Here is a 22,638-nt window from a genome sequence, read left to right as displayed (position 1 = left end):
AATAAGTTTTGTTATGAGAATATAAAATAATTTTATTAAAACTAAAAACAATTTTGGAAGTAAAAATTATTCATTAATATTTGATTTCATCTTCAATTATCATTATTTTTAAAAACGCATGAAAACATTGTAATAATAAAAAAATAAACAAAAAATAAAGTATTTTTCATTTGAACGCTAATTTAATTTTTAAGCTACATAAACGAATGACTATAATATGATCAAAATATTTTAAAGTAAATTTAAAGTAATTTTAAAGTAATTTTAAAGTAATTAAATTGATTAATAAATTTCAAAATAAATACGTATTTGTAATATTATTTATAGAATACTACCTTTTTAAGATTTTATAAGATGTCTTTTTTTTCCACTGCTTTCTTTGTTGTACATGAAATTTATTCAATAATTTATTCAATAATTATAAACTTCGTTTTTTCGATTTAAAATGCCGGATGTTATTGGATGAATTTATCGTGCCGAAAAGTTTGACCTTATAAAGTTTCTCTTTCATATATATATATATATGAAAGAGAGTCTTTATAAGACTTTATATATATATATATATATATATATATATATATGTAATATATATATATATATATATATGTAATATTTTTGTAATATATATATATATGTAATATTTTTGATATTTATATGAATAAAATATTTAAAAATTATACAAGATTGACGATTAAAATATAAACAAATATTAATTATTGCTTTTGAACCCATCAAAAACAACGTCACAAATGTATTTATTTATGTGATTAATTATCTTATATTTAGATATAAAATTATATATTTTTAATACATGTACGATTTAGAATATTATAGATTGTTTTATATTTTTTAATCCGTAAGATAAATAAAAAAGAAATTTATTTCTATCGATTAACACACAAATTATCGAGACAGACATGAATAATAAATGTCCTTTTTCTTAATAGTAATATCAAACTTCAACATTATTTCAAAAAATGTATATAAATATCAATGAATATATAAAATAAAATTATTTTTTGGTATTACATAAATTCTACGTTACAACAAAAATGATAAAATTTTTATATTACAAATAATTAGTAAACGAATTATTAGACGAATTATTCTTTGCGAGTAATCAACAATTAGTTCTGCAATATTAAATTCGGTGACAGATATTTTTTGGTAAGAAACACATATATTAATAATTTGTCAAGATTTTAAATTTATATATTTTTTAAGTAGATTCTTACAATTTATTACAAAAGATATAATCATTAATAAACATATAAGTAACGATATAAATGTAATACATAAATAAATGTAAATTATTTGACACAAGAAATTAATAAAATAAAATTTTATTTATTAAATGTAAAAGAGTCTTGCTAAAAATCGGGATATGTGCGATAATTTATATTCATAATGTATATTAATTAATACAAAATACGGAACATTTACAATACGATATTTACATGCGTACGAATCATATATTTTTAAATATATTGTCAAAATTACTAAATATAGTGTTCGATAAAAATGTACATTTTAATTATATTAATATAATATTTCATATTATATAATATTATTAGTAAAATAATATTATATTAAAAAAATATTATATGTGATACTGTAAAAAATATTTTTACAGAAATTTTTTTTACAGAAATTGCTTAATAAAAACTAATTATTATTAAACAGTCCATTAAATGTTATGCCTGTAAATTTATGTAATCATGTTATACCTGTAAATTTATGTAAGCAGTTAGATATATTGTATAAAATAATTTAATGAAGTTAATAATATATATATATATATATATATATATATAATATATATATATATATATGTACATTTAGAATTGTATTAATTATATATAGAATTATATTAAATCAATTATACATTTTTTAGTATATAATTTAGTATATAATTTAGTATATAATTAATTTATATTAATTATTAATTAATTATTTATACAATTTTTATAATTTTCATAATTAATGTTAAATTTAAATCTAAAGAAATAATGATGTTTTTTGTCAGATAAAAATTGAGAATTATTTTATTATTATTTTTTATGTTTCGAGAAAAATAAAATTGTGTTATAATAATATTACAAAAATAAATGTGTTTAATAAATCGGAAAAAATAAGTTACCACGTCGTTTGATGTACCTTACTTTTATTTTATTGATTTATTAAAATTATTTGAAATATTTTTATTTATTAAAATCACACAATTTTGCAATTCTCAAAATTTATAAATGCGAAAAAAATGACCTAAACAAATTATATGCTTACATTATTACACACTCATTATATATATTTATCTTACTTTATCTTATTTATAAAAATATATCATAAAAACTAATCATGTATGAAAACATGCGTTGTCTAAATGATTTGGACTTGAAAATAAGGTTTTAACGTAAGAAACGTTAAGAAACTTTATCAATACTACAGATACATGACGCCTTGCACTAATGCGCAAAACGTCAATGTTATCTTTCCGAATTAAGGTTCATCCTCACGTGGCAACTGCAAAATTAGGAATATATATTATTAATATTGTTAAAATAATAAAATAATTGTTCATATATATATATAATTAATAATGATAAAAAAACGAGATTGGTTTAGAAACATATTCTGCTTATGATATGGTTCAAAATAAAAGGAAATGACATTAACATAGATTTAGAAATGCTGTCTTTCCAAATTATAACAATTTGTATATAAAATAAATTACTAGAAATATTATTTTTCCACTTATCCATTTACATCTATCGATTTTAAGCCTTTAAATTTTTATTTGTAAGACTCATTCTCAAAGTTTTTGCTTATGTTCTTATTGCTATTTGGATAGCTTTAATATTATTACTTTGTGTCACAAAATTCGAAATAAATACTCTAGGAATTTTTAAATATCTTCGATGGAATTGTGAAATGTTGACAGTATATAAACGAATGTTTGCCAAAGAAAATTTCCAGCATCATATTTAACGAAATATTTATTCATGTTATTAACGCCAAATTCTATCGCAAAACATGTTAAGAAAGAAATTGTTTCTAGATTTACGTTTCATAATTATATAAATTTTTTTAAATCTTTGTACGCCATGTTAGAATATACTTTTATATTTCAAAACTTTCATTTATTTCTAAAACATTATGTGTTTTTAATGATATTCATATTTGTTTGGTTACGTTATTCCTATTTTTATGTCTTAAAAAATGGTTTATTAATTTAAGATCACCTTTCTAATTAATTTAGTTATTGTTAGTATATTTTACTTACGTTTTGTGGATGGACAATCGCTTGTCCATTGCAATGAATTCTACCGTCTTGAAAATGGACAGTTGGCTCATTACCTTGATTGCTGTGAAAAAACCTGTTAATGTATAAGTTGTTTAAGTAATATAGTATAGATTACCTACTACAAATGTAATCAAAATTCGTAACAATTAAAACAAATGTTTTAAATAAGAATACTTATAATAAGTTAATCAATACTTGCAATAATTAGTAATTATTGGAATAAAATTGTTGCAATCATATACTGACTGCAATAAAATAATTATAAATTTAGTGATATTATATTTATCTGAATCTTCATAACTTTTACAATAAAATAGCATAGCATTGTTCAAAAAAATAAAATATTGATTTTAATATTATACTTATATTGATAATATCATATTGATTTTAATATCTATATAATTATTACATGACAATTGTATCTTTAATTCGTATTAATATTATAAATTTAAATCAAAATTTTCTTTTCTTATACTGCATTAATATATACATATATATGTGACACAACTACCCATGTCTCTCTCTTTTCCCCCACACACACACACACACATATATTACACAATCATCCATACATGTGTATACACATAATAAAACATTTATTATAATTCCGTTAATTTAATCAAGTATAAAAATAAAATTTACCTCCAGAAAATGTACAATAATATTAAGCAGCACGTGGTATAAAAGATACTGTATATGACAATTACTAAAATCTTAAACGATAAATGAATTGTTTCTTTTTCCACGTCATCCTCATTATAAGTCGGTATGTTACTGATTTTGTTATTTGTTTCATTGAAATTAGTATATTTATTATTATGGGTTAGGTTATGTATACAGACTAAAAAATAAATCATATTATTAATTTAATTTATAAATTGAAATGACTCTTGTTATTAATTTATCAACATTGTTTTTTTCATCTCAGAGAAGAATACAAATTTAATAATATTGTTAATACAACGAAATTCATAATTGGTACATTAATCTTCTTACAAAAAATAGTATATATTTATTATATATAGTCATTATTAATTTAGCTCATTAACAGTTAACGTATGTATACTCATATATACATTATTAGTAAAATTGTATCCATGTGTGCAATACGTCTGTATTATGCGTGCTCGTGCACGTTACTTTTTTTCTATAATATAGATTTAGAATATATATTCTTTTATTAGCTACTCCTTAATAAATTGTTTTATATTCTTTATATATATGTACTTTTAGATAAATATTGAAAGAAAGAGAGAAAGAGAAAAGTAAAAGTTACACAATCATTAAGTTCTATCATTTAAATAAGTGTTTTCGATTATAAGTATGAACTAAATAAATCTAATTCATATTATACAAATATTATACAAATATTATTATACAAATTATTATATAAGTTATTATACAAATGATTATCTTACTTGGTAGGCATGAGATAAAAGTCATAATAATCATTAGTGAAAATATTGAGCTTAATAATTTCCTTATGATTTCCTTTATTCTAGCAACAGGCATGACGGATACTCGTTTAGAGCTTTTCTTCTTAAATTTTAATAATAATTGAGATTGCAATCTTATCGAAGCTTTTTTTACTCCGTTAGTAATATTACGATGCTATATGAATTCTAGATAACAAAATTATTTAATATATATTTTTTGCCATGCTTGTCGGAAAACACAGATTTGAAACAAAACAGAAAATAAATTTTTTAACCGACATTACATTAAAAGAGACTTTTATGATAAAATGGAAATAAATAAAATTTAATATATAATATTTAAATTATATATAATATATAATATAATTTATATATATACATATATATATATATATATATTTATACTAATATATAAAAATAAAATATATTATATATTTTTTATACTAATATATAAAAAAATAGTTATGATTACAAATGTTAAAGAAAAAATGCAATTTTAATTACTTAAAATATGTTTACTAATATGCCTATCATAAATATTTTGACTCAAAATATAAATAAGTTTAAAATATTTGTAATCAGTTAGTGTAATAATAGTGCTAAAATATATAAAAAAAACGTGTTTATATTGCCTGTATCTCTCGAGAATTTTGATTAAATTGACGTTACATAATGGTTCAAATATATTTGTAATAGTTTGAATGACTTAAACGGTACAACAAATTATAACAATCACATCGTAATTTTATTCTAATAATACTTAACAACAAAAATAGTGTAAAAATATAGTATGTATATTCCTTGATATTTCTTGAATCATATAAATTTCGTTTAATTTAATAGAATTATATGAATCATTAACAATAAAAAAAATTAAATTTAAATTGTGTTATAATTTCTTAACGTATCTTAATAATAATTGAATAAATTTCAAAAATTAACGATTGTATGAATTGTAAATTATTTCTTTTTTTATAAGAAGAACTTCAGAAATCAAATGGATTGTATAATCATAATCGTCAGCGTCCGAAAAACATTTTCATAACAAATGAACTGCTGTTTCTATGGATGGTCGGACCATCTAGTATAAGCCAGAATTTAGGTCTCTTGGCAATTGCTTTCCTGCTCTGGTAGTTATTAATTTTAGTTTTGAAAAGAAATCACGCGCGCGAAAGCTCAAGAATTATCTTTATATGTAATCCTTATATCAATCTTAATAATTAAAAGAAAAAATAAAATATAAAATCTTATTGATCAAATAACGGGTTCTGCAACGCGAGTTTATAAAAATATATATGAGCCGTCCACAGACTAAAGATTGACTCTATTTGTTGATTTTTTTTAAATTTTAGTGCCGAAGCAATTAATTGATCATGCAATGCCAAATTAACATAATGACTCTCATAGTATGTAAAGCAAGTAATAGAGATATAAAAACTTGTTTGCTTCAATCAAAATGTTTGAAATCGCAGAAGGGCAAAATTCTATAACTGAAGGGCAAATACGAATGTAAAAATAAAGTTAGATTACAGTTTCGCACACATACACAACTAAAATAAATCACAATAAAAACATAATATTCAACATCGTTCCTGTAATTTCCCCTGGTTGTATAACCAAGATATTCTCATTGTCAGTTTCATGAATTTACTGATGATTAATTAAATCTAATATATCATCTCACATGTATCCAGAGAATCTTTAAGTTTATATTATATTCTGTTGATTAGAATATAATCTATAATAATAGGATTTATATAAATTCCAACGGTGTATATCAGCATATATCATTAATATTAAATTTTATTGGATTTTTAATCTATTCTTATTGAATGTGCTTATTGAATGCACTTGAAACGTATTTTACATACATACTTTACATTTATTTTCGGGCGAACATTATTCATAAATTTCAAGATCACGAAAATAATTTAACAATCTTAATTATCATCAGAATTTACGTTAGGAAATGTTTGTCAAATGAAAGAATTCGAAATATCAACTCAAGAATGAATAACTAAAAGTATATCATCACGTTCGTGCATTATGCGACATAATGAACCGAAACATCTCTTTGATCTCCTTCGGAGAACTAAACCGATGAGAAAATCCTTGGCAATTTTAAGTCAGAAAAGACATACCTCCTTCGAGGATGCATATCAAATATCTGGTATTTCCTCTTCAATGATTATTTATGAACAATACCTTAACGTAGAGCTTCCTCGTAGTTATCACGATCGGTCTAAACACCTGTCAATGTTGAGGCAGAAGAAGCCTCTGCACAAGACGGCGCAGCAAAGGTGACGACGATAATGAAAACGAAGTGTCTACAGTGGTCACATGCGTTTGAAAGTTAAAAGCGCTATGAATATTGTATCGACTTCATCAGGTTGCACATTATCACACCGAGGTCACAACATGTTTGTTTTGCTTTCCTCTTTCTCTCCTACTTTCGAATCTCCTCTTCCGATTTACTTCATTTCTCGGGGATCCGCGGGAAAATTAAAAACATTTTCATATTATATGCAAATTATTACGAAAATTTTAATGATTTTATATACATAATAAAAGATCAATTTTATCACTTTAACGTAAGAAGCATGAGAAATAATGGTGTAAGAACTGTTATCAATTGCTTTATTTTCATTTTAGCAACAAATAAATATGTTACATCGATTCAAGATTTGTGTAATTGTGTAAAAATGTATTCTGGCCATCTTATTTTTCAAGAGAAAACATTTTTTCTCCTTGTTTTTCTTTTTTTCTGCAGATATTAATATGTTTGTAATGCATAAAACCAATGACAGTCCGGATGAAATAACAAATATGGTTAGGAACTATTCGTAAAATGATACAAAATACACAATCGCATGTACATATTTAAAATTAAAATATAGTAATATATCTTTTCGGTTTCTTTCGGTCGCCTTTGTATTTCTGTTTTTCTCATTCTTATGTCCTTTTGATATCAGATACTTTTATATAATATTATCTTATATTTGGATATAAAATTATATATTTGTAATATATATACGATCTGTAATATTATAGATTATTTTATATTCTTTAATCGGTAAGATAAAGAAAAGAGAATTTGTTTCTATCGATTAACACACAAATTATCGAGACAGACATGAATAATAAACTTCCTTTTTCTTAATAGTAATATCAAACTTCAACATTATTTCAAAAAATATATATAAATATCATTGAATATATAGAATAAAATTATTTTTCGGTATTACATAAATTCTACGTTACAACAGAAATGATAAAATTTTTATATTACAAATAATTAGTAAACGAAATATTAGACGAATTATTAAATTTGGTTACAGATATTTGGTAAAAAGCACATATATTAATAATTTGTCAAGATTTTAAATTTATATATTTTTTAAGTAGATTCTTACAATTTATTACAAAAGATTTAATCATCAATAAACATAAAGATATAAATGTAATACATAAATAAATGTAAATTATCTGACACAAGAAATTAATAAAATAAAACTTTATTTATTAAATGTAAAAAAGTCTTGCCAAAAATCGGGATTTGTGAGATAATTAACATTCATAATGTATATTAATTAATACAAAATACGGAACATTTACAATACAACAAAATACGACATTTACATACGTTTTTACGAATCATATATTTTTAAATATGTTGTCAAAATTGCTAAATATAATGTTCGATAAAAATGTACATGTTAATTATATTAATATAATATTTCATATTATATAATATTATTAGTAAAATAATATTATATTAATAAAAATATTATATGTAATACTGTAAACAATATTTTTACAAAAATTTGTTTTACAAAAATTACTTAATAATAACTAATCATTATTAAACAGCCCTTTAAATTCCTGTATAATATGTGTATAATAAATCGGAAAAAACAAGTTACCACGTCGTTTGATGTAACTTACTTTTATTCTATTGATTTATTAAAATTATTTAAAATATTTTTATTTATTAAAATCACACAATTTTGCAAATCTCAAAATTTACAAATGTGAAAAAAATGATCTAAACAAATTATATTCTTACATTATTACACACTCATTATATATATTATCTTACTTTATCTTAGTTATAAAAATATATCATAAAAACTAATCATGTATGAAAACATATGCGTTGTCTAAATGATTTGAACTTGAGAATAAGGTTTTAACGTAAGAAACATTAAGAAACTTTATCAATATTACAAATATGTGACTCTTTGCACTAATGCGCAAAACATCAAATCATGTTAACTTTCCGAATTAAAATTCATCCTCTCGTGCCAACTGCAAAATGAGCAATATATATTATTAATATTGTTAAAATAATAAAATAATTGTTCATATATACATATATATATATATTATATATATATATATATATAATTAATAATGATAAAAAGACGAGACTGGTTTAGAGACATATTCTGCTTATGATATGGTTCAAAAGGAAATCACATTAACATAGATATAGAAATGCTGTCTTTCCAAACTATAACAATTTGTATATAAAATAAATTACTAGAAATAATATTTTTCCGCTTATCCATTTACATTAAATTTTTATTTGTAAGACTTATTCTCAAAGTTTTTGCTAATGTTCTTATTGCTATTCGGATAGCTTTAGTATTATTACTTTGTGTCACAAAATTCGAAATAAATACTCTAAGAAATTTTAAATATCTTTGATGGAATTGTGAAATGTTGACAAATATATGAACGAATGTTTGCCAAAGAAAATTTCCAGCATCATATTAAACGAAATATTTATTAATGTTATTAACGTCAAATTCTATACAAAACATGTTAAAAAAGAAATTGTTTCTAGATTTACGTTTCATAATTATATAAATTTTTTTAAATCTTTGTACGCCATGTTAGAATATACTTTTATATTTCAATCATTTATTTCTAAAACATTATGTGTTTTAAATGATATTCATATTTGTTTGGTTACATTATTCTTATTTTTATGTCTTAAAAAACGGTGTATCAATTTAAGATCACTTTTCTAATTAATTTAGTTATTGTTAGTATATTTTACTTACGTTTTGTGGATGGATATTCGCTTGTCCATTCCAATAAATTCTATCGTCTTGGAAAATGGACAGCTTGCTCATTATCTTGATTACGGCGAAAGAACCGGTTGTACAAATTATTTAAGTAAGCTAGTATATGTTCGCGATATAAACTGTAATCAAAATTCGTAACAATTATAAGAAATGTTTTTAATAATAAGAATACTTATAGTAAATTAATCAATACTTGCAATAATTAGTAATTATTGAAATAAAATTGCAATCATATACTGACTGCAATAAAATAATTATAAATTTAGTAATATTATATTTATCTGAATCTTAGCATTTTTCGAAAAAATAAAATATTGATTTTAATATTATACTTATATTGATAATGTCATACTTATATTGATTTTAATATAATTATTACATGACAGTTGTATCTTTAATTCGTATTAATATTATAAATTTAAATCAAAATTTTCTTTTCTTATACTGCATTAATATATACATATATATGTGACACAACCACTCACGCCCCTCTCTTTTTCCACACACACACACACACACACACACATATATTACACAATCATCCATACATGTGTATAAACATAATAACACATTTCTTATAATTCCGTTAATTTAATCAAGTATAAAAAATAAAATTTACCTGCATAAATTGTATAAAACTACGCAGTAAAGGTAAAATATTCTGGTATAGAATACGAATTTTTTTGATTTCTTAAACGATAAATTAATTAGTACTTCTTTTAGCACGTCATCCTCATTGTGAATCGTTATGTTATTGGTTTTGTTATTTGTTTCATTGAAATTAATATATTCATTATTATGGGTTAGGTTATGTAAAAAGAATAAGTCTAAAAAATAAATCATATTATTAATTTAATTTATAAATTGAGACAAATTGACATTGAGATAAATTGACTCTTGTTATTAATTTATTAACATTGTTTTTTTCATTTCACAAAAGAATACAAATTTAATAATATTATTAATAAAACGAAATTCATACATGGTACATTAATCTTCTTACACAAAATAATATATATTTATTATATATATTCCTTATTAATTTAGCTTATTAACAATGTATATAGCTTATTAACGTATGTATACTCATATATACGTATATATACATTATTAAAGTATATCCATGCGTGCAATAAGTCTGTATTATGCGTGCTCGTGCACGTTACTTTTTCTTTATATAGATTTAAAATATATATTTTTCTATAGCTATTCTTTAATTAATTGTTTTATATTCTTTATACATATGTACTTTTGAATAAATATTGAAAGAAAGAGAGAAAGAGAAAAATAAAAATCACACAATCATTAACTTCTATCATTTAAATAAGTGCTTTTTCTCGATTATAAGTATGAACTGAATAAATCTAATTCATATTATATAAATATTATACAAATATTATTGAACAAATTATTATACAAGTTATTACACAAATGATTATCTTACTTGGTATGTATGAAATACAGATATCAATAATTATTATTGAGTGTAGTGAGCCGAATAATATCCTCATGATTTTTTTTATTATAGCAACAGGCATGACGGATAGGATCGTTTAGCGGTTTTCTTCCTAAATTTCAATAATAATTGCAATCTTAGCGAACCTTTTTTACTCTGTTAGTAATAATACGATGCTACATTAATTCTAGAAAACAAAATTATTTAATATATATTTTTTGCCATGCTTGTCGGAAAACATAGATTTGAAACGAAACAAAAAATAAGTTTTTTAACCAATATTACATTAAAAGATTGTATGTGATAAAATAAAAATAATAATAAACATTAATATATAATATATTTTTATATTAATACATAAAAATAATAAAAAATAGTTGTAATTACAAATGTTATAAAAAGTGCAATTTGATTTTATTTACTTAAAATATATTTAATAACATTTAATAAAATTTTTAATAAAATTTTTTATCATAAATATTTTGACTCGAAATATAAATAAGTTTAAAATATTTGTAATCAGAAAATGTAATAATAGAATTAAAATATATAAAAAACGTGTCTATATTGCCTGTATCTCTCGAGAATTTTGATTAAATTGACATTACATAATGGTTCGAATAAATTTGTAATAGTTTGAATGAACTATACGGTACAACAAATTATGACGATCACATGATAATTCTATTCTAACAAAACTTAACAACAAGAATATTGTAAAAAAATAGTGTGAATATTTCTTGATATTTCTTGAATCTTATAAATTTCGTTTAATTTAAAACAATTATATGAATCATTAACAATAAAAAAAATTAAATTTAAATTGTGTTGCAACTTCTTAACGTATAATAATAATTGAATAAATTTCAAAAATTAACGATTGTATTAATTGTAAATTATTTCTTTTTTTATAAGAAGTACAACTAAATCAAACGGATTGTATAATCATAATCGTCAGCGTCCGAGAAACATTATCATGACAAATGAACTGCTGCTTCTATGGATGGTCGGACCATCTAGTATAAGCCAGAATTTAGGTCTCTTGGCAATTGCTTTCCTGCTCTGGTAGTTATTAATTTTAGTTTTGAAAAGAAATCACGCGCGCGAAAGCTCAAGAATTATCTTTATGTAATCCTTATATCAATCTTAATAATTAAAAGAAAAAATAAAACATAAAATCTTATTGATCAAATATCGGGTTCTGTAACGCGAGTTTATAAAAATATATATGAGCCGTCCACAGGCTAAAGATTAACTCGATTTGTTGATTTTTTTTAAATTTTAGTGCCGAAGCAATTAATTGATCATGCAATACTATATTAACATAATGACTCTCATAGTATATAAAGCAAGTAATATAGATATACAAACTTGTGTGCTTCTATCAAAATGTTTGAAATAGCAGAAGGGCAAAATTCTATAACTGAAGGGCAAATACGAATGTAAAAATAAAGTTAAATTACAGTTTCGCACACACGTACACAACTAAAATAAATCACAATAAAATCATAATATTCAACATCGTTCCTGTAATTTCCCCTGATTGTATAATCAAGATATTCTCATTGTCAGTTTCATGAATTTACTGATGATTAATTAAATCTAATATATCATCTCACATGTATCCAAAGAATCTTTAAGTTTATATTATATTTTGTTTATTAGAATATAATCTATAATAGGATTTATATAAATTCCAACGGTGTATATCAACATATATCATTAATATTAAATTTTAAGTAGCGATGGAAATTGTTAGAGAGTTTGATATCATATCTTAATGGATTTTTAATCTATTCTTATTGAATGTGCTTATTGAATGCACTTGAAACGTATTTTACATACATACTTTACATTTATTTTCGGGCAAACATTTTTCATAAATTTCAAGATCACGAAAATAATTTAACAATCTTAATTATCATCAGAATTTACTTTAAAAAATATTTGTCAAATGAAAGAATTCGAAATATCAACTCGAGAATGAATAACTAGAAGTATATGATCACGTTCGTGCATTATGCGACATATTGAACCGAAACATCTCTTTGATCTCCTTCGGGGAACTAAAACGATGAGAAAATCCTTGGCGCGCAATTTTAAGTCAGAAAAGACATGCCTCCTTCGAGGATGCATATCAAATATCTGGTATTTCCTCTTCAACGATTATTTATGAACAATACCTTAACGAAGAGCTTCCTCGTAGTTATCACGATCGGTCTAAGCACCTGTCAATGTTGGGACAGAAGAAGTTTCTGCACAAGACGACGCAGCAAAGGTGACGATAATGAAAACGAAGTGTCTACAGTGGTTACATGCGTTCGAAAGTTAAAAGCGCTATGAATATTGTATCGACTTCATCAGGTTGCACATTATCACACCGAGGTCACAACATGTTTGTTTTGCTTTCCTCTTTCTCTCCTACTTTCGAATCTCCTCTTCCGGTTTACTTCATTTCTCGGGGATCCGCGGGAAAATTAAAAACGTTTCCATATTATATGCAAATTATTACGAGAATTTTAATGATTTTATATACATAATAAAAGATCAATTTTATCACTTTAGCGTAAGAAGCATGAGAAATACTGGTGTAAGAACTGTTATTAATTGCTTTATTTTTACTTTAGCAACAAATAAATATGTTACATCGATTCAAGATTTGTGTAATTGTGTAAAAATGTATTCTGTCCATCTTATTTTTCAAGAGAAAACATTTTTTCTCCTTGTTTTTCTTTTTTTCTGCAGATATTAATATGTATGTAATGCATAAAACCAATGACAGTCCGGATGAAATAACAAATATGGTTAGGAACTATTCGTAAAATGATACAAAATACACAATCGCATGTACATATATTTAAAATTAAAATATAGTAATATATCTTTTCGGTTTCTTTCGGTCGCCTTTGTATTTCTGTTTTTCTCATTCTTATGTCCTTTTGATACCAGATACTTTTATATAATAATTCTTTCTCTCTTTTTCTCTCATATCAAAATATACAGTCTATACCAACGTAATATTATATCTTTCTATTCTTTTTCAGAAAATGCAATATTTTTTAAAACTTCGTAATTTTACATTCTGTTGTAATGAGACAAATATATTTTTTTGTATGTCACAAAAAATGATTCGAAAGGAGAATAGCATCTCTGTAAATTTATTTATATTTATCCTCTGGAATTAAAAAAGTAATTAATAATAAATATAAACGAATTAGAAAATTTATTTTAGAAATTTTAAGGTGGGACAAATAAGATAATAAATATAATACATATCATTTGTAAATATAGTACAACTGATAAAATTATTATTTCTTCAAAGTTCACTTTAATATTTATTGAAATTTATACTGAAATGTCCGAAACAAAATCCTTATAGGAATTTTATACTGCTAGTTTTCTTTTTTACTCTTCGATTTATAACACAGTATATGCACACTAATAATAACAAAAAATATCGATCTTTCTTATCAAGACTTGTTCATATTTATTTAAACAACGGAATTGACTTTAAACGCGAACGATATTTGAGACGATGACGCAAAATTTACGAATCAAAAAAGAAATACATATAAAATTTGATATATATATATATATATGATGAACTTTTGTACGAATAAGGATTGGATTAAACGAGTTTCGATTATCCGCAGGAATAACAATTTTAACTAATGACTGTAGAAGGGGGAATCCTTATCACGGTTATGCTTGCTTTGTTGTATTATATCTTTTTGGGCAAATGAAGCACTTTGGATACTTTGATTTCTTCCAATTGCATGGATTAAATAAAAATTTTACAGTACAGAAATACTTTAAATCCTTTAACAACTGAAAATGAAAAATACAAATTTATTATATGCAGCGAAAATATTTTCGCTATTTTAAGCTTTTATAATTTATTCATATTTCAGAGAGCGATTAATACATACTTCAGTTCTTTTAAATTTTTGACTAATTGTAAGAAAATTAATTATTTCTTTTGGCACAAAAAAGCTTACCTGTTCGTTGTTTTTCCCGCGTTCTTTTAGTTTATCTTATACTTTTTTAATAAACGAAACAGGAATTCGACTTTTATAATAGTCGCCTGGTGTACGTAACTTCAGAATTCTTACTATTTGATTAGCCATCAGTTTGTTGTACATCTCGCAAATTAACATTCTCATCCGTTTTACGTGCCTGCAGAAGTTGCGATGCTTCTACGACGGGTTACAGCTCTTCGAACATTTTCAAGTCGTTCATTTCCCATTGTTCTAAACGGCTCATGTACCTCAATAAAAAGCACATTATATTAATGTAACAAATATATATATATATATATGCAATATATTCTATATATATATATATATATATATATATATATATATATGCAATATATTCTATTATGCAAATAACAAAACTAAGAAATTAAAGTAACTAAGTAGAGGATTAAGATTATATAATTTTTATTCTTTTCGATTTAAATCTTAAACAAATTAATTTTGTTATGAGAATATAAAATAATTTTACTAAAAATAAAAACAATTTTTGAAAGTAAAAATTATTCATTAATATTCGATTTCATCTTCAATCATTATCATTTTTGAAAACGCATGAAAATATTGTAGTAATAAAAGAATAAGCAAAAGAATAAATAATTTTTAATTTAAACGATAATTTAATTTTTAGACTACACAAACGAATGACTATAATATGATCAGAATATTTTAAAGTAATTAAATTGAATAATAAATTTCGAAATAAATACGTATTTGTAATATTATTTACAGAATTCTACCTTTTTAAGATTTTTGAGCAAGTCTTTATTTTTCCACTGCTTTCTTTGTTGTACATGGAACATTTATTCAATAATTATAAACTTCGTTCATTCAATTTAAAATGCCGGATGTTTTTGGATGAATTTTGTCGCACCGAAAGGTTTGAACTTATAGAGTCTCTCTATATATGTATATATATAATATTTTTGATATTTATATAAATAAAATATTTAAAAATTATACAAAACTAACGATTAAAATATAAACAAATATTAATTAATTCTTTTAATCCCATCAAAAAACGTCACAAATGTATCTATTTATGTGATTATCTTATATTTGGATATAAAATTATATATTTGTAATATATATACGATCTGTAATATTATAGATTATTTTATATTCTTTAATCCGTAAAATAAAGAAAAGAGAATTTGTTTCTATCGATTAACACACAAATTATAGAGACAGACATGAATAATAAACGTCCTTTTTCTTAATAGTAATATCAAACTTCAACATTATTTCAAAAAATATGTATAAATATCATTGAATATATAGAGTAAAATTAATTTTCGGCATTACATAAATTCTACGTTACAACAGAAATGATAAAATTTTTATATTACAAATAATTAGTAAACGAAATATTAGACGAATTATTAAATTCGGTTATAGATATTTTTTGGTAAAAAGCACATATATTAATAATTTGTCAAGATTTTAAATTTGTATATTTTTTAAGTAGATTCTTACAATTTATTACAAAAGATTTAATCATCAATAAACATAAAGATATAAATGTAATACATAAATAAATGTAAATTATCTGACACAAGAAATTAATAAAATAAAACTTTATTTATTAAATGTAAAAAAGTCTTGCCAAAAATCGGGATTTGTGAGATAATTAACATTCATAATGTATATTAATTAATACAAAATACGGAACATTTACAATACAACAAAATACGACATTTACATACGTTTTTACGAATCATATATTTTTAAATATGTTGTCAAAATTACTAAATATAGTGTTCGATAAAAATGTACATTTTAATTATATTAATATAATATTTCATATTATATAATATTATTAGTAAAATAATATTATATTAATAAAAATATTATATGTAATACTGTTAACAATATTTTTAGAAAAATTTTTTTACAAAAATTATTTAATAATAATTAATCATTATTAAACGGCCCTTTAAATGCCTGTATAATATGTGTATAATAAATCGGAAAAAATAAGTTACCACGTCGTTTGATGTAACTTACTTTTATTCTATTGATTTATTAAAATTATTTGAAATATTTTTATTTATTAAAATCACACAATTTTGCAAATCTCAAAATTTCCAAATGTGAAAAAAATGATCTAAACAAATTATATGCCTACATTATTACACACTCATTATATATATTTATCTTACTTTATCTTATTTATAAAAATATATCATAAAAACTAATTATGTATGAAAACATATGCGTTGTCTAAATGATTTGAACTTGAGAATAAGGATTTAACGTAAGAAACATTAAGAAACTTTATCAATATTACAATTATGTGACTCTTTGCACTAATGCGCAAAACATCATGTTAACTTTCCGAATTAAAGTTCATCCTCTCGTGCCAACTGCAAAATTAGCAATATATATTATTAATATTGTTAAAATAATAAAATAATTGTTTATATATATATATATATATAATTAATAATGATAAAAAGACGAGACTGGTTTAGAGACATATTCTGCTTATGATATAGTTCAAAAGGAAATCACATTAACATAGAAATAGAAATGCTGTCTTTCCAAACTATAACAATTTGTATATAAAATAAATTACTAGAAATAATATATATTTTTCCGTTTATCCATTTACATCTATCGACTTTAAATTTTTATTTGTAAGACTCATTCTCAAAGTTTTTGCTAATGTTCTTATTACTATTCGGATAACTTTGGTATTATTACTTTGTGTCACAAAATTCGAAATAAATACTCTAAGAAATTTTAAATATCTTCGATGGAATTGTGAAATGTTGACAGTATATAAACGAATGTTTGCCAAAGAAAATTTCCAGCATCATATTTAACGAAATATTTATTAATGTTATTAACGCCAAATTCTATCGCAAAACATGTTAAGAAAGAAATTGTTTCTAGATTTACGTTTCATAATTATATAAATTTTTTAAAATCTTTTTACGCCATGTTAGAATATACTTTTATATTTCAATCATTTATTTCTAAAACATTATGTGTTTTAAATGATATTCATATTTGTTTGGTTACATTATTCTTATTTTTATGTCTTAAAAAACGGTGTATCAATTTAAGATCACTTTTCTAATTAATTTAGTTATTGTTAGTATATTTTACTTACGTTTTGTGGATAGACAATCGCTTGTCCATTCCAATGAATTCTATCGTCTTGAAAATGGACAGCTTGCTCATTATCTTGATTACGGCAAAAGAACCGGTTGTACAAATTATTTAAGTAATGTAGTAGTAGTACTATAAGTATGCAACAAAAACTGTAATCAAAATTCGTAACAATTATAAGAAATGTTTTTAATAATAAGAATACTTAATAATACTTAATAATAAGAATACTTATAATAAGTTAATCAATACTTGCAATAAATAGTAATTATTGAATTAAAATTGTTGCAATCATATAGTGACTGCAATAAAATAATTATAAATTTAGTGATATTATACTTATCTGAATCTTATTCATAACTTTTATAATAAAATAGCATAGCAGTTTTCGAAAAATTAAAATATTGATTTTAATATTATACTTATATTGATAATATCATACTTATATTGATTTTAATATCTATATAATTATGGCAGTTGTATCTTAAATTCGTATTAATATTATGATTTAAATCAAAATTTTCTTTTCTTATACTGCATTAATATATACATATGTATGTAACACACCCACCCACGTCCTTCTCCCTTCCCACACACACACATATATTAAACAATCATCCATACATGTGTATACACAGAGATGCGTACACATAATAACACATTTATTATAATTCTATTAATTTAATCAAGTATAAAAATAAAATTTACCTCCCCAAATAGTATAAAATTATGCAGCATATAATAACATAATTGACACGATGTATGAAATTGTTGAAACTACCATACGGTAAATTAGTTGGTACTTTTTTTTCCACGTCATCCTCATTATGTATCCATTCGTTTAAGTCACGTATTAGGACTAAAAAATAAATCATATTATTAATTTAATTTATAAATTGAGGTGACTCTTGTTATTAATTTATCAACATTGTTTTTTTCATCTCAAAAAAGAATACAAATTTAATAATATTGTTAATAAAACGAAATTCGTAATTGGTACATTAATCTTCTTACAAAAAATAGTATATATTTATTATATATAGTCATTATTAATTTAGCTCATTAACAGTTAACGTATGCATACTCATATATACTTTATTGGTAAAATTGTATCCATGTGTGCAATAAGTCTGTATTATGCGTGCTCGTGCACGTTACTGTTTCTCTATATAGATTTAGAATACATGTTTTTCTATAGCTATTTTTTAATAAATTGTTTTTGATAAATTGTTTTGAGGATATTCTTTATACATATGTACTTTTAGATAAATATTGAATGAAAGAAAGTAACAGAAAAGTAAAAATCACACAATCGTTAAGTTCTATCATTTAAATAACTGCTTTCGATTATAAGTATAAACTAAATAAATCTAATTCATATTATACAAATATTATACAAATATTATTAGACAAATTATCTTACATGGCATCGATAAGATAAAGTTCATAATAAATATGTAGAAGGGGTCGAGTGAACCGAATAATATCCTCATGATTTTCTGTATTAAGACGAATAATATCCTTATGATTTTCTTTATTATAGCAACAGGCATGACGGATACTCGTTTAGCGCTTTTCTTCCTAAATTTCAATAATAATTGTGATTACAATCTTATCGAACCTTTTTTACTCCATTAGTAATATTACGATGCTGTATCAATTCTAGAAAACAAAATTATTTAATATATATTTTTCGCCATGCTTGTCGGAATACACAGATTTGAAACAAAACAAAAAATAATTTTTTTAACCAAAATCACATTAAAAGAGACTTTAATCATAAAATGAAAAAAAAATAATAAAAATTAATATATAATATATTTTTATATTAATATATAAAAATAATAAAAAATAGTTGTAATTACAAATGTTATAAAAAGTGCAATTTGGTTTTATTTACTTAAAATATGTTTAGTAATATTTCTATCATAAATATTTTGACTTAAAATATAAATAAGTTTAAAATATCTGTAATCAGAGTGTAATAATAGTGTTAAAATATATTAAAAAACGTGTCTGTATTGCCTGTATCTCTTGAGAATTTTGATTGAATTGACATTACTTAATGGTTCGAATAAATTTGTAATAGTTTGAATGAATTGAACGGTACAACAAATTATAACGATCACATGGTAATTTTATTCTAATAATACTTAACAACAAAAATAATGTAAAAAAATAGTATATATATTTTATGATATTTCTTGAATCTTATAAATTTTCGTGTAATTTAAAAAAATTATATGAATCATTAACAATAAAAAAAATTAAATTTAAGTTGCATTATAACTTCTTAACGTATCTTAATAATAAATTTTAAATTTTAAGAATAAATTTTAAAAATTAGCGATTGTATCAATTGTAAATTATTTCTTTTTTTATAAGAAGTACAAACGGATTGTAGAATCATAATCGTCAGCGTCCGAGAAACATTATCATGACAAATAAACTACTGTTTCTATGGATGGTCGTACCACCTAGTATAAGCCAGAATTTAGGTCTCACTTGACCTTAGGTCGGCACTTGCTTTCCCGTTCTGGTAGTTATTAATTTTAATTTTGAAAAGAGAAATCACGCGTGCAAAAGCTCAAGAATTACATCATTTTTATATAATCCTTGTGTTGTTCCTAATAATTAAAAGAAAAAAATAAAATATAAAATCTTATTGTTGAAATAACGGATTCTGCAAATTGAGTTTATAAAAATATATATGAGTCATCCATAAACTAAAGATTAACTCCATTTGTTGATTTTTTTTAAATTTTAATGCCAAAGCATTTAATTAATCATGCAATGCCAGATTAACAGAATGATTCTCATAGTATGTAAAGCAAATAATAGAGATATAAGAACTTGTTTGCTTTAATCAAAATGTTTGAAATTGCAGAAGGGCAAAATTCTATAACTGAAGGGAAAATACAAATGTAAAAATAAAATTAGATTACAGTTTCGCACACGTACACAATTATAAAATCATAATATTTAACATCGTTCCTGTAATTTCTACTGATTGTATAGATGAGACATTCTCAGTTTCATGAATTTCCTAATGATTAATTAAATCTGATATATCATCTCACATGTATCCAGAGAATCTTTAAGTTTATATTATATTTTGTTTATTAGAATATAATCTATAATAATAGGATTTATATAAATTCCCACGGTGTATATCAACATATATCATTAATATTAAATTTTAAGTAGCGATGGAAATTGTTAGAGAGTTTCATATCAAATCTTATTGGATTTTTAATCTATTCTTATTGAATGTGCTTATTGAATGCACTTGAAACGTATTTTACATACATACTTTACATTTATTTTCGGGCGAACATTATTCATAAATTTCAAGATCACGAAAATAATTTAACAATCTTAATTATCATCAGAATTTACGTTAAAAAATATTTGTCAAATGAAAGAATTCGAAATATCAACTCGAGAATGAATAACTAGAAGTATATGATCACGTTACATTATGCGACATATTGAACCGAAACATCTCTTTGATCTCCTTCGGGGAACTAAAACGATGAGAAAATCCTTGGCGCGCAATTTTAAGTCAGAAAAGACATGCCTCCTTCGAGGATGCATATCAAATATCTGGTATTTCCTCTTCAACGATTATTTATGAACAATACCTTAACGAAGAGCTTCCTCGTAGTTATCACGATCGGTCTAAGCACCTGTCAATGTTGGGACAGAAGAAGTTTCTGCACAAGACGACGCAGCAAAGGTGACGATAATGAAAACGAAGTGTCTACAGTGGTTACATGCGTTCGAAAGTTAAAAGCGCTATGAATATTGTATCGACTTCATCAGGTGCACATTATCACACCGAGGTCACAATATGTTTATTTTGCTTTTTTTTCCTTTTCTCGAATCTTCTTTTTCGGCTCGCTTCGTTGTTTGGAGATCCGCGGGAGAATTTCAGATCTTCATGCCTACGAGCTATATAAAGTTCATGTCACGCGATTTATTTCGCGAGAACCTCTGGCTGTGACCTTGCTTCGGACAATGACATAAATATGTAAGATCATCTAATTTAAATACTTTTATCCTTTTTATATTTTCGCCTTTATAAAAACTTGAAAATGTTTTCATGTTATATGCAAATTATTACGAGAACTTTAATGATGTGTGATTTTTTATACATAATAAAATATCATTTTCACCACTGTTAACGTAAGAAGCATGA

General features: G+C 23.2%; 2 protein-coding genes and 1 long non-coding RNA gene across 7 annotated transcripts; all 3 read right to left on the bottom strand.

Moving 5' to 3' along the window:
• Positions 1 to 2,368: 2,368 nt before the first annotated feature.
• On the bottom strand, positions 2,369 to 7,106 carry LOC112637559. Of its 2 annotated transcripts, none has more exons than XM_025407582.1 (5): positions 6,943 to 7,106; positions 4,720 to 4,923; positions 3,944 to 4,142; positions 3,281 to 3,374; positions 2,369 to 2,520 (listed from the first exon to the last, which is right to left on the bottom strand). In XM_025407582.1, the coding sequence occupies exons 2-5, from the start codon at positions 4,811 to 4,813 to the stop codon at positions 2,497 to 2,499; spliced, it is 411 nt and encodes a 136-aa protein (XP_025263367.1). In that variant the 5' UTR covers positions 4,814 to 4,923; positions 6,943 to 7,106; the 3' UTR covers positions 2,369 to 2,496. The 2 variants fall into 2 exon arrangements, with proteins under 2 accessions (XP_025263367.1, XP_025263368.1); XM_025407583.1 differs by having other exon boundaries at positions 3,281 to 3,362.
• A 1,781-nt stretch (positions 7,107 to 8,887) lies between these two features.
• LOC112637558 lies at positions 8,888 to 13,665 on the bottom strand. The gene is made up of 5 exons (XR_003122609.1): positions 13,470 to 13,665; positions 11,275 to 11,473; positions 10,450 to 10,657; positions 9,807 to 9,949; positions 8,888 to 9,045 (listed from the first exon to the last, which is right to left on the bottom strand). It is a non-coding gene; the product is annotated as an uncharacterized LOC112637558 (long non-coding RNA).
• A 3,870-nt stretch (positions 13,666 to 17,535) lies between these two features.
• Positions 17,536 to 22,484, bottom strand: LOC109609808. Of its 4 annotated transcripts, none has more exons than XM_025407498.1 (6): positions 22,082 to 22,484; positions 20,912 to 21,064; positions 19,861 to 20,099; positions 19,146 to 19,296; positions 18,439 to 18,589; positions 17,536 to 17,686 (listed from the first exon to the last, which is right to left on the bottom strand). In XM_025407498.1, the coding sequence occupies exons 3-6, from the start codon at positions 19,988 to 19,990 to the stop codon at positions 17,663 to 17,665; spliced, it is 456 nt and encodes a 151-aa protein (XP_025263283.1). In that variant the 5' UTR covers positions 19,991 to 20,099; positions 20,912 to 21,064; positions 22,082 to 22,484; the 3' UTR covers positions 17,536 to 17,662. The 4 variants fall into 4 exon arrangements, with proteins under 4 accessions (XP_025263283.1, XP_025263285.1, XP_025263281.1 ...); XM_025407500.1 differs by lacking the exon at positions 20,912 to 21,064 and having other exon boundaries at positions 19,861 to 19,933; positions 19,967 to 20,099; XM_025407496.1 differs by lacking the exon at positions 20,912 to 21,064.
• Between the last annotated feature and the right edge of the window lie 154 nt (positions 22,485 to 22,638).

The sequence above is a fragment of the Camponotus floridanus genome, unplaced genomic scaffold (assembly GCF_003227725.1).
Source record: "Camponotus floridanus strain SB8 unplaced genomic scaffold, Cflo_v7.5 scaffold18, whole genome shotgun sequence".
Taxonomy (NCBI): Eukaryota; Metazoa; Arthropoda; class Insecta; order Hymenoptera; family Formicidae; genus Camponotus; species Camponotus floridanus.
This window is presented reverse-complemented; position numbering and strand designations above follow the sequence as displayed.